Source organism: Bos taurus, chromosome 10 (assembly GCF_002263795.3).
Source record: "Bos taurus isolate L1 Dominette 01449 registration number 42190680 breed Hereford chromosome 10, ARS-UCD2.0, whole genome shotgun sequence".
Lineage (NCBI taxonomy): Eukaryota > Metazoa > Chordata > Mammalia > Artiodactyla > Bovidae > Bos > Bos taurus.
The window spans coordinates 10,994,631-11,006,916 of NC_037337.1; the positions used below are offsets into that span (position 1 = coordinate 10,994,631).

At 44.8% G+C, this 12,286-nt stretch overlaps 1 protein-coding gene across 2 annotated transcripts in view; it reads left to right on the forward strand.

The window, feature by feature from the left end:
• THBS4 (thrombospondin 4) overlaps positions 1–12,286 on the forward strand; it is a 233,753-nt gene that overhangs the window by 168,244 nt on the left and 53,223 nt on the right. The window contains exon 4 of one of the 2 annotated variants that reach the window (XM_059890619.1): positions 10,939–11,950. In XM_059890619.1, coding sequence (XP_059746602.1) covers positions 11,863–11,950 — 88 coding nt within the window. In that variant the 5' untranslated portion in view covers positions 10,939–11,862. 2 annotated transcript variants of the gene reach the window in all.

Here is a 12,286-nt window from a genome sequence, read left to right on the forward strand (position 1 = left end):
ACCCACAGCAAAAGCTTAAGGAACTTCCCCAAGGCCACACCTAGGAAGTGATGAGCGGGATTTCAAACTCAGGCATGGCTCCACGTGCCACGGCTCTGGATCAAACATGGCTATCCTTCACAGCCAGTACGGTCTTAAACGGTAGAGAAAGAAAAAGCAAATACTGGGAAACTGAGGTTTGGGTTTTACATAGTATATTAGAGGAAATAAATTAACAAGAAGAAATTCATTAGCCTATCCAGGAAGCAGGGGTTTCTGCACAGATTCTCTGAGGAAGGGTGGCAAAGCAGAAGGGTGCTGGGCCCGAGTCATAGACCTGAGTTTGAGTTCTAGCCCCGTCATTCCCTTGGGTAGGTTGTTCAACCTCCCTGACCTTAGGTCTAGTCTATATAGTGGGAATTATAACCATCTTATTTATTTCACTTCAGTCTCATGAAGACTGAAAGTCGCTCAGCTGTGTCTGACTCTTTGCAGCCCCACAGACTGTAACCTGCCAGGCTTCTCTTTCCATAGGATTTCCCAGGCAAGAATACTAGAGTGGGTGGCCCTTCCCTTCTCTAGGGAAGCTTCCCATCCTAGGGATCAAACCTGGGTCTCCTGTCTTGAAGGCAGATTCTTTCCCGTCTGAGCCACCAGTTGTGAAAATTAAATGAGATCAAATATGACAGAGCTCTGTATCCAAATGAGATCAAGTTGATTACTATTATTATTATGTGAATTAGTAAGACTCTTCTACAGAAAAGAGAAAAAGATGTGTGTGTGTACTTATACATATATAAGAATATATATGCATGCATGAATATGCATATAAGTACATATGTACAAGTAAGTTGTGTTGTGCAAATGAAGATGAAAAAATTAGTCGTAATGTCACAGAAAAAACCCTGTTCAAGTGTGCTGGGGAAAGCCTGCAGGCCTTGATTTTAGTTGCTTGTGCTGTGCTGTGCTCCATCGCTCAATGTCTGACTCTTTGCGACCCCATGGACTGTAGCCTGCCAGGCTCCTCTGTCCATGGGATTTTCCAGGCAAGAATACTGGAGTGGGTTGCCATTTCCTCCTTCAGGGGCCCTTCCCCACCCAGGAACTGAACCTATGTCTCCTATATTGGCAGGCATATTCTTTACCACTGAGCTACCAGGGAAGCCCCTATCAAATCTGCAGATAGTGTTGAAAGATTGCTGCTGTGACCAAGATAAGAGGGACAGTAGTCCTCAAAGGACTAACACCAAGGTCCTTGCTCCCACAGGTGACTTCAGGGAGCTGCACTGTAACAGTGAGTTCCACCCAGAGGGCACCGGAAAAGGAGCTCTTACATTCTCAGGAGAAAGAGAGTGTGTGTGTTGGGGGGGGGGGGTGTATAATAAGAAAAATGAAGATATCAAATGGAGCATGAGGCTCTTTGACAGATCCTTTAAAAGGAACCAGCACTCAACACCTCTAGACACAACGAGCTTGTTCCTGAGAGACCCCAGGCTGCCCCCTCACCTTTCCTGCCCCCTTCACTCTCCTTCTTCCCCCGAGTCCTCTGCTACCTTTGCTCACTTCTGGTTTTTCTGCTGAAGCTTGTCCTTTATTGGATTTATCATGTCTACTTTCCTTCCCCACTGGTTGGTTTTTAAACACAGCAGCCAAAATCATCAACATCAGTAGCAATTACATCCATACTCAAGATTACTTTTGTGAAGGGACTTGCCAGAACTCCAGAAAGCGATCTCTTTCTGAGGATTATGCAAGTCAGAATCTCATGTTTAACTGACATGTGTGATGAAATACATACTATCTACCAATGAAATTTAATGCTCAAGTGGCATAATAAAATGTGTTTGCAGTGCAGACTTCCCTGGATCCATAAAAGGAAGGAGATTTTCTTTAGATTTTTAAGTCAGTGACCAAGTCCCTTAGAAAATGTCAAAACTCCCCTTAGCTTGTCAACCCTACAGGAATAGGTGGTAAGCCAGATCTAGCCTGTGGGCCACAGTTCGCCAATCCCTGATCTAGAACTCTTTATATATTGAGTATACTTCACAGTAAACCCATTGAGACTGAAGTCCTTTGTCTCTTTTTGCCCATCCTTTTCCCCTAAGCTCATTATTTTCCCCACCCCCTCCCTCCTATTCTGATTTACCAGTTTATCATTTCTCTTCCAGCTTCACCAATGTGAACTATGACCCTCAAAAGATAATAAGGATCATTTGCCACTTGCAGGTGTACCCAGCCTCGCAGGGGGCACTAATAGAGTGGGAGACACAGAGCCTGTGGTGACCACGTTGGCCTGATCAGTAACCTACCATCCCTCGTTCTTCCTTCTTGGTCAAGCCCATTCCCACAGTGGAGGCTGAAAATACCAGTTGCCCCTTTCCTATCCTTCCTGGCAGATAAGACACAGGTATGTCTGTGGCCCACTCCTGAATAATAAGGCTTGAGGGGAAAGAGGCCTGTGTGGGTGCTTCGGGGAAGGGCATTCCTCACTGGAAAGAGCAAGGGTGGAGACTGAGAGAGAGACAAGAACAGAAGACTCACTCTCCCCTTGCTTCCTGCTTTTGGATGATGCTACGTGAAGACATGACATTTGGAGCTGCAGTAACCAGTAGGGAAGTTCAAGAGCTGATGCAGAGGCATAACAGTGTTAATCCTCGGAACCACCCGTACAGTTCCCCGCCTCTGGACTTCATGGTTCATAGGAGGTTATGAACCCCTGTGTTAACACAGACAGCCTTCATTCTTGCGAAGCTTCTGTTGTGACACAGAAAATGAAAAACTGTTATAAGAAAACAGGAAATGCCAAATTTAACAGGCCACCACATGATACTAGTTATACTCTTAATGTCTCCCGATTAAGAACAACCACAGAACAAGCCCCTCCCTGGCAGCTCTGTCCCATTTACGTCAAAACGTGTTCCTATTTCTCCTAATAATGACTGCTCTATCTCCACCTTCTGTGTCACAGGCAGGCTTCTTGGAAGTTATCTTACTTTTATCATTACCCTTATTCTCTACTTCCTTTTCAGTCATCCTCACTCCTCAAATGGCAGAACACTGTTTTTCCTTCACCCACACTATTCCATCAAATGCTTTCAACAAGAGTTGTCAATGACTTCCATGTTGATAAACCCAAGCACAGTTTTCAGTTCTTATCTTGCTTGACCTCTCCAAGGTATTTATACTCTTCACCATGCCTCCCTGACACCACGTTTCCCCAATTTCCTCCTACATCTTCCTGTCTTTTTCACCGCCTTCTCCTTCTCTACTGGTTCCGAACATTAATGTTCCTCAGTGTTCTTTCCTCATCTTACACATGCTTCTTCATCTTAGGCAATCATCTACAGCTTTAATTGCTGCCTAAAAATTGATGCCCATACCTGTCAACCATTCCCCTAAGTTACAAACCCATGAAACTAAGTGTCTGATGGATACTGAATGTCTTACTGCTGCTGCTGCTGCTAAGTCGAGTCAGTCGTGTCCGACTCTGTGCGACCCCACAGCCAGCAGCCCAACCAAGTCCTCTGTCCCTGGGATTCTCCAGGCAAGAATACTGGAGTGGGTTGCCATTTCCTTCCCCAATGCATAAAAGTGAAAAGTGAAAGTGAAGTTGCTCAGTCGTGTCCAACTCTTAGCAACCCCATGGACTGTAGCCTACCAGGCTCCTCCATCCATGGGATTCTCCAGGCAAGAATACTGGAGTGGGGTGCCATTGCCTTCTCCGACTGAATGTCTTAAAAGTGCCTTAACCTCAACATAACCAAGCCAAACCATCATCTACGCCTCCTGCCTCAGCGAATGGCACTACAGTCTGCCAAGTGGTCCAGGTCAGAGCCTCAGACATCACTTTGACATCTCTCTCCGTGGTCTTGCTTATAACATGCATCCCCTCTGCTTGCAACATTCTTCCCTTATTTTATGACATGGGAATGCCTCTTCATCCTTCAAAACCCCAATGAAAAGTCAGCCCCTAGAAATCTTTTCTAGTTCTAACTGTAAGTTGCTTTATGCTCAGCCTTTCCTTATTTCTTAGGTTACATGTCAGTTATAGCCTTCATTATATTATTTATATCATCTGTACATCTGGGCAGACTATGAGCTGGAGAACAAAAACTGTATTTCATTTATATTTGTATGGCCGTTGTCTAACACAGTGTTGGGCACATTCAAGAAAACTATCAAGAAATAGTTGTTGAGTGAAATAATGAATACGTATCATTATTTCTTGGGTAACTTAGAAAAAACTCTAAGATTTCATGATTGGTAGGCAAATATTCTTTCTAACTCAATGCTTGTCAATGATTGGATAGCAACACCCACATAATTTTAGAATTTAGAGTTGGAAAAAATATATATGTATACATATGGTCCAGCTCCTTTATGAACCTGCTAGGGTGCATTTGTAACTAGCAGTGCCAATCCTCCTGTTGACAGTTTATCACTAAAATGTTAGTTCCTTTAGTAAGGTTAAACACGCCCCCAGGAATTCAAGGAATACTGTTCACTTGCTTACAAACCTTTTTGCCCACATTGATGAATTTCAATCCAAATCAAATCCTCCCTAATTCCAAACACATTCAAATGGACAGAATTCTAGCATATTTTGCGAGGTTGCTTTACGTTCTATTGTTTCATCGCATTTCATGTCTTATTTTCTCAGCAAATACATTTAGACTTCCGGCATAAGCTGGGACTTCCCTGGCACAATAATCATTTCTATCACTAGATTTGGCAGGAACCACCATTTTGACGGATTAATGTATTGTTTAATGAAGCAGAGCAGTTACTTTAACAAATGCTAATTGTCAAAACTCTGGACTTCAAGTTGGACTCACAATGGCACCCCCCTCCAGTACTCTTGCCTGGAGAATCCCATGGACGCAGGAGCCTGGTAGGGTGCAGTCCGTGGGGTCGCTAAGAGTCGGACATGACTGAGCAACTTCACTTTCACTTTTCACTTTCATGCATTGGAGAAGGAAATGGCAACCCACTCCAGTGTTCTTGCCTGGAGAATCCCAGGGACAGGGGAACCTGGTGGGCTGCCGTCTGTGGGGTCACACAGAGTTGGACATTGGAAAAGACTGATGCTGGGAGGGACTGGGGGCAGGAGGAGAAGGGGACGACAGAGGATGAGATGGCTGGATGGCATCACTGACTCAATGGATGTGAGTCTGAGTGAACACCGGGAGTTGGTGATGGACAGGGAGGCCTGGCGTGCTGCAATTCATGGGGTCGCAAAGAGTCAGACATAACTGAGTGACTGAACTGAACTGAACTGAAGTGACTTAGCAGCAGCAGCAGCAAACATAGTTATTAATAATAAATGTCCTCAGAGTTGCATTTCTGGCTATTTTTCTAAAGAAAATGTCCAAAGTATTTAGTACCGGATATTAAAGAAGCTTAGTAATGATTTTAATAGTCTACTTAGACTTTTATAGAGATTGAAAATAAACTGTTTTCTTGCTTCACTAATCTTTAGACCCTACTAAGGGTAACATATAACATATCATATAAGAAAAAGATATAACATATCTTTTTTGAGTTCTACAAAGTTTTTTACTTCAAATTGTACACCAGTCAAAAGCCCCTTGCTTCATTTACTGGGCCCTTATTCATGTTAACTAGTTTCTAGAGAAGCTATTTTCAAGAACCTTCCTTCGTTATTAATATTAAACTAAACAAGAGCCCAAAGTCTACATTTCCCAGAACTGCAGCATAAATGTCATCACACATTAGAGTATAAACCATACTCCCTTCAGACCATCTTTTTTTTCAGATTTATCTATTTTTGGCTGTGCTGGGTGTTCGATGCTGTGTGCAGGCTTCTCACTGTGGTGGCTTCTCTTGTGGAGCCTGGGCTCTAGGGCACTGGCTAATTAGTCGTGGCACAAGGGTTTGGCTGCTCTGCGACATGTTGAATCTTCCTGGACCAGGGATTGAACTCCTATCCTCTGCATCGGCAGGCAGATTCCTAACCACTGGACCACCAGTGAAGACCCTCAAACCATCTTTAGAGGTTAACAATTATCTTCCATTTCTATTCCCTTCAAGAATTCAAGTGGTAAACTTGACATTATTAGTCATAACTTTATTCAAATGTCAGTGAACAAATATGTTATAAAGCTTCCATTTAGCCGTGTCAAATAACAATGTGTAATATGAGTAACTTCTCCCCCTTCTGAAGAACAGGAGCAGAAGCAAGATGAGTATCCCCATGCCCAGCTGTGAGAAGCTTTGAAAAGCTTCATGACTCATGCATGGATGCTTTCTGGGGAGAGCAGGGTGGCCCCCCAAGCTGTCTGCAGATGGCTTGTGAGAGCAGGGAAAGGAGGCTGGCTCTGGGATTGCATTATGGTTAAGGGGTGGGCCAGGACGGGGTTCCCATGCATGATCTAGGGCTTGCACAGCACCCAAGAAAGGAGCACCCAGGCTTTCTCTTCAATTTGCTCAGAGATGGAACCAAAAGGAAGGAGAATGCTGAAGTTTGATATCTGTCAGCAAACAGCAAAAATGGAGAAATAGCTCTATGTATTAGACTCATAATATGTCATAGAGTTATGTCTAAGTCTATGATACAATAGTTGGAAATGGAAGGAAGCCTAGTATATCAGTTGCTACAATAAGATTGTAATGTTATAATAATGTTACATAATAAACAACCCCCAAATCTTATTAGCTATTCTGTTTGAAATCCTAAAAGATGAGGCTGTTAAAGTGCTGCACTTGGTATGTCAGCAAATTTGAAAAACTCAGGAGTGGCCACAGGACTGGAAAATGTCCGTTTTTATTCTAATCCCAAGGAAGGGCAATGCCAAAGAATGTCCAAACTACTGTATAATTGTGCTCATTTCACATGCTAGCAAGGTTATACTCAAAATCCTTCAGACTAGGCTTCAGCAGTATGTGAACTGAGCACTTCCAGATGTACAAGCTAGGTTTAGAAAAGGCAGAGGAACCAACGATCATATTGCCAACATTTGTTGGGTCATAGAGAAAGCAAGGAAATTCCAGAAAAATATTACTTCTAATTCATTGACTATTCTCAAGCCTTGACTGTGTGGATCACAGCAAACTGTGGAAAATTCTGAAAGAGATGAGAATATCAGAACTTCTTACCTGTCTCATGAGAAACCTGCATGCAGGTCAAGAAGCAACAGTTAGAATTGGACATGGAACAACAGACTGGGTTCAAAACTGGGAAAGGAGTAAGACAAGGCTGTAAATTGTCACTCTGTTTATTTTACGTATAAAGTGAAAGAGGAGAGTGAAAAGTTGGCTTAAAGCTCAACATTCAGAAAACAAAGATCATGGCATCTGGTCCCATCACTTCATGGGAAATAGATGGGGAAACAGTGGAAACAGTGTCAGACTATTTGTTTGGGCTCCAAAATCACTGCAGATGGTGACTGCAGCCATGAAATTAAAAGACGCTTACTTCTTGGAAGAAAAGTTATGACCAACCTAGATAGCATATTGAAAAGCAGAGACATTACTTTGCCAGCAAAGGTCCATCTAGTCAAGGCTATGGTTTTTCCAGTGGTCATGTATGGATGTGAGAGTTGGACTGTGAAGAAGGCTGAGCGCCGAAGAATTGATGCTTTTGAACTGTGGTGTTGGAGAAGACTCTTGAGAGTCCCTTGGACTGCAAGGAGATCCAACCAGTCCATTCTGAAGGAGATCAGCCCTGGGTGTTCTTTGGAAGGAATGATGCTGAAGCTGAAACTCCAGTACTTTGGCCACCTCATGTGAAGAGTTGACTCGTTGGAAAAGACTCTGATGCTGGGAGGGATTGGGGGCAGGAGGAGAAGGGGATGACAGAGGATGAGATGGCTGGATGGCATCACCGACTCGATGGACGTGAGTTTGAGTGAACTCCGGGAGATGGTGATGGACAGGGAGGCCTGGCGTGCTGCAATTCATGGGGTTGCAAAGAGTCGGACACAACTGAGCAATTGAACTGAACTAAACTGAGAGTACATCATGTGAAATGCCAGGCTGGATGAATCACAAGCTGGAATCAAGATTGCCTGGAGAAATATCAACAATCTCAGATATGCAGATGACACCACCTTATGGCAGAAAGTGAAGAGGAACTAAAGAGCGTCTTGATAAGGGTTAACAAGAGTGAAAAAGCTGGCTTAAAACTCAACATTCAAAAAAGTAAGATCATGGCATCCTGTCCCATCACTTAATGGCAATAGAAGGGGAAAAAAAAAAAACAGTGACAGATTTTATTTTCTTGGGCTCCAAAATCATTGCAGACAATGACTGTGGTCATGAAATTAAAGACGTTTGCTCCTTGGAAGGAAAGCTATGACAAACCTAGGTGGCGTATTAAGAAGCAGAGATATCTCTCTGCCGACAAAGGTCTTTATAGTCAAAGCTATGGTTTTTCCAGTAGTCATGTATAGATGTGAGAGTTGGACTATAAAGAAAACTGAGCACTGAAGAATTGATGCTTTTGAACTGTGGTGTTGGAGAAGACTCTTCAGAGTCCCTTGGACAGCAAGGAGATCAAACCAGTCAGTCCTACTATGAATATTCATTAGAAGGACTAATGCTGAAGCTCCAATACTTTGGCCACCTGATTTGAAGAGCTAACTCATTGCAAAAGACCCTAATTCTGGGAAAGATTGAAGGCAAAAGGAGAAGGGGTCGATAGAGGATGAGATGGTTGGATAGCATTACCAACTCAATGAACATGAGTTTGAGCAAACTCCAGGAGATACTGAAGGATAGGGAAGCCTAGCAACAGTCCAAGGGGTTGCAGAGAGTCAGACACAACTTAGCAACTGAACAACAACAAAATTTTAATGGCATGCCAAAAAAAAAAAAAAGTTGTTGTTCTCATGGCTGGAATCAACAAGACAGCTCTGCTGATCTTGCCAGAACGGACTAATCTGGGTAAGTCAGCTGTAAGTGGAGCTCAGCTGGCTTTGCCTAGGATGACTTGTAACTCAGCTCTGCTCCATGTCTCAACCTCCAACAATCTAGTGCGGCCACACTCTCAAGGCAAAGGCAGAAGTAGAATAGTAAGTCAGTCCAGTTACAAGTATGTTTTAAACTTCTGTTTGTAGGAGTTTTGCTACATATTTATTGGCCAAAAAAGCGACATATCTAAGCCGAGAGCTACAGCAGGAAAACAAAAGCTGTATGGAGAAAAAGAGTGAAGCATTGGGGCCATTTTTGCAATCTACAGTACAAATAGATTACTAACATATCATAACCTCTTACCCTACTTTACAGTACTAAGAGAAAGAAAGTCAGTTCAATGAGCTACTCACTATCAAGTGCCAGAACTGTCCTTGAAATTGGGACTATTAAAAAAAAATGAGATACTACTTAAGAGTTTACAGTTTGTTACTTGGAGGAAATTAAATAAATTAGCACATTATTAAGATATATTAAAAATCAGAATGGTAAGAATAACGACAGATAGTTTAATGAAGTGGCACAGAAAAGACACCGATCAACTCTCTTGCCTCCTTTACCATATATTTCACAGCCAATTTAATAGATTTTTATGGAAATTAAATTTCCTCCTGATTTTGGCGACATAAAGAAAACACTGACTGTGATTCCCCAAAGAATAGCTTCATAAAATTGCAGTATCTTTAAAAACAAAACTAAATTATAAGTTCTATCAGGCTAGCAGAAAATCATTTGACTCTTTTGTTGCTCAATTACACTTAGTAGTCATCCAGTTTCAACCCAAATTTATTGTGTGCCTACCTGTGCAAGCTGTTTTTTCTGGGAATCTGCTGGGATTTGGGGAGGCTTGGGAAAGAGGACTAAACAAAGATGATTTAAAAATATGGTATCTGCCTTCAAATAACTTCCAGCTTAGACCTACTTACTCTGAAGTCCATTGTATAAAACATATACAAGCAAAGCTGCTGGGCTTAAAGTAAATGTTGAGAGTCTGGAGCCCCCTCTGTCCCAGGCCACTGCTGAGGACACTGTCTGGAGACTTGAAGACTCTGCACGCGTGCTCAGTCGTGTCTGATTCTTTGTGACCCCATGGACTGTCCATGAGATTTCCCAGGCAAGAATCCTGGAGTGGGTTGCCATTTCCTTCTCCAGGGGATCTTCCTGACCCAGGGATCGAACTTGCATCCCCTGCGTTGGCAGATGGATTCTTCACCACTAGGGCCACCTGGGAAGCCCGAGTCTAATCCATCTCACTGGTGTATAGTGAGAAGGCGATGGCACCAACGCCAGTGCTCTTGCCTGGCAAATCCCATGGACGGAGGAGCCTGGTGGGCTGCAGTCCATGGGATGACTAAGAGTCGGACACGACTGAGCGACTTCACTTTCACTTTTCACTTTCATGCATTGGAGAAGGAAATGGCAACCCACTCCAGTGTTCTTGCCTGGAGAATCCCAGGGACGGGGAAGCCTGGTGGGCTGCCGTCTCTGGGGTCGCACAGAGTTGGACACGACTGAAGCGACTTAACAGTAACAGTGTATAGTCACACTGCTGAAAACATGTGCCTTTGTCTCTTCAGTGCTCTCTCATATGTACACATATGGTGACCCACTCCATACAGAAACTTTGGTGTAACATGGCATTAAATGAAGCCCCAACTAGAATATGGTAGACCTTGAATATATACAATAGAAAGGAACTCTGAATATAGCTCACAAATTTCCAGGTCATTAGCTGTAAATGAAATCATAACGGGTTATTCTAGCACAGTTTGGGAATAAGATGATGAGTTAATCTTCCAGCTTGTGGCAGTTTGTGGCTTATTCTTAAACTTTGAAATGGAATTCTTTGAGACTTAAAGAAAGGGATATAAATACATTGCTGGATTTTCTCCATTAGTCAAGATTGTTTATGAGGGAAAGGTTTACCATTGTTCTGAAATATTTTTTCCTCTAGTTAATCCACATTATTTTTAGGGGGCTTTGCCCAGAAGGAAGGCTAATTCCTTATGTTCCTTTCCTCTCTTTTAGGTCCTGTTCCCATAGCTTGAAACTGTCACTTGGAATCTTTTGGGAGGGTGAAACAGAAGTGGGCAGACAAGTGTTTGGAAAATAAATTCTCCATAAAACTCTACCATCCTATAAATGGTTCTGTCTGGATGGATTCCTTGAGATGTGTTTTATTTCCATTAAAAACTCAAAAATTTTGAAACATTCACTGTTCACATCCCTAAGCCTGATGGGGAAAATATTCATCATCTGAAGTATTCAAGACAAGCTTGAAGAAATAAAAGAAACGAATTGTTCACCGGACCACCTTGGGAGGCAGAAGTTCCCGCAGAGCCCAAGACGGGTGTTAAAAGTTTGTTCAAACAATGTTCTGTTCAGAAAAGAAGAGGTGGGGGACGGACGGTGCCCAAAGCTAGCGGGTCAGTGTCATTTTCTGCTTCTTTTGCCCCTCTCTTCTCCTTCTTCGCTGTCCTGCACGTCCTCACTTTCTTACCAGCCCCCTCCTCGCTCTTCCCGTTCTCCTAACTTCCTCGTCCGTCCGGGGTCGGCGACCACGCCCACCTCCCCAGAACCCAGTCGGGCGGAGGTAGGGGGGGTCCCTTCTCGTCCCCAGTGCCCACGCTCACCCCTTTCTCTCCGCCGCTCTGGCCACCCCCACACTTCCCGGCCAAAGGGGATCCTGGCCAAGGGGGCCGCCCCGGCCTCGGCCCTTCCCCGCCCCGGCCGGCCGGACCATAAAGCGCCCAGCCCTGCCTCCAGCGCACCGAGCTCCGCGGCGCCAGGACCCGAACGCCGCCCCCCGACGGCTGCCCGGACGCCGCCGCGCTCGCCTTACCTGCGCCGCCCGCGGGAAGCCCGACCGGGGGCCGCGCGCCGCCCGCACACCCAGGCGGGGTCCACGCTGCCGAGACTCCCGCGCGCCCGCGGGGAGCGCGGAGAGCCAACATGTTGGCCCCGCGCGGAGCCACCTTCCTCCTGCTGCACCTGGCCCTGCAGCCCTGGCTGGGGGCCGGCGCCCAGGCCACCCCGCAGGGTAAGTAGGTGCGAGCCGGGCTCCGGGCCACCGAGCCCGCCGTCTCGCAGCTCCGCTCGGGCGAACGGAGGGACCAGCCCCGCGCGCTGCTCCGCTCTTGGCTCCTGGGTCCCTCTGGGTACCTCACTGTGCCTCTGGGGCCCGAGGCAAAGCGTATTGTGCTTGGAAGCGGTCATTAGAGATGAGAATTTTCGGGGATTCGATTAACCGGCGGTGAGATCAATTCCCTATACAATAGTTTGGGGGTAGGGGTGTAAAATTTATTTTCAATCTAGGCAAAGAGGTGGGGTTCACTTCCAAGCTTGTAGCGCGGCCCTAGACCTCGAACACGTCCAG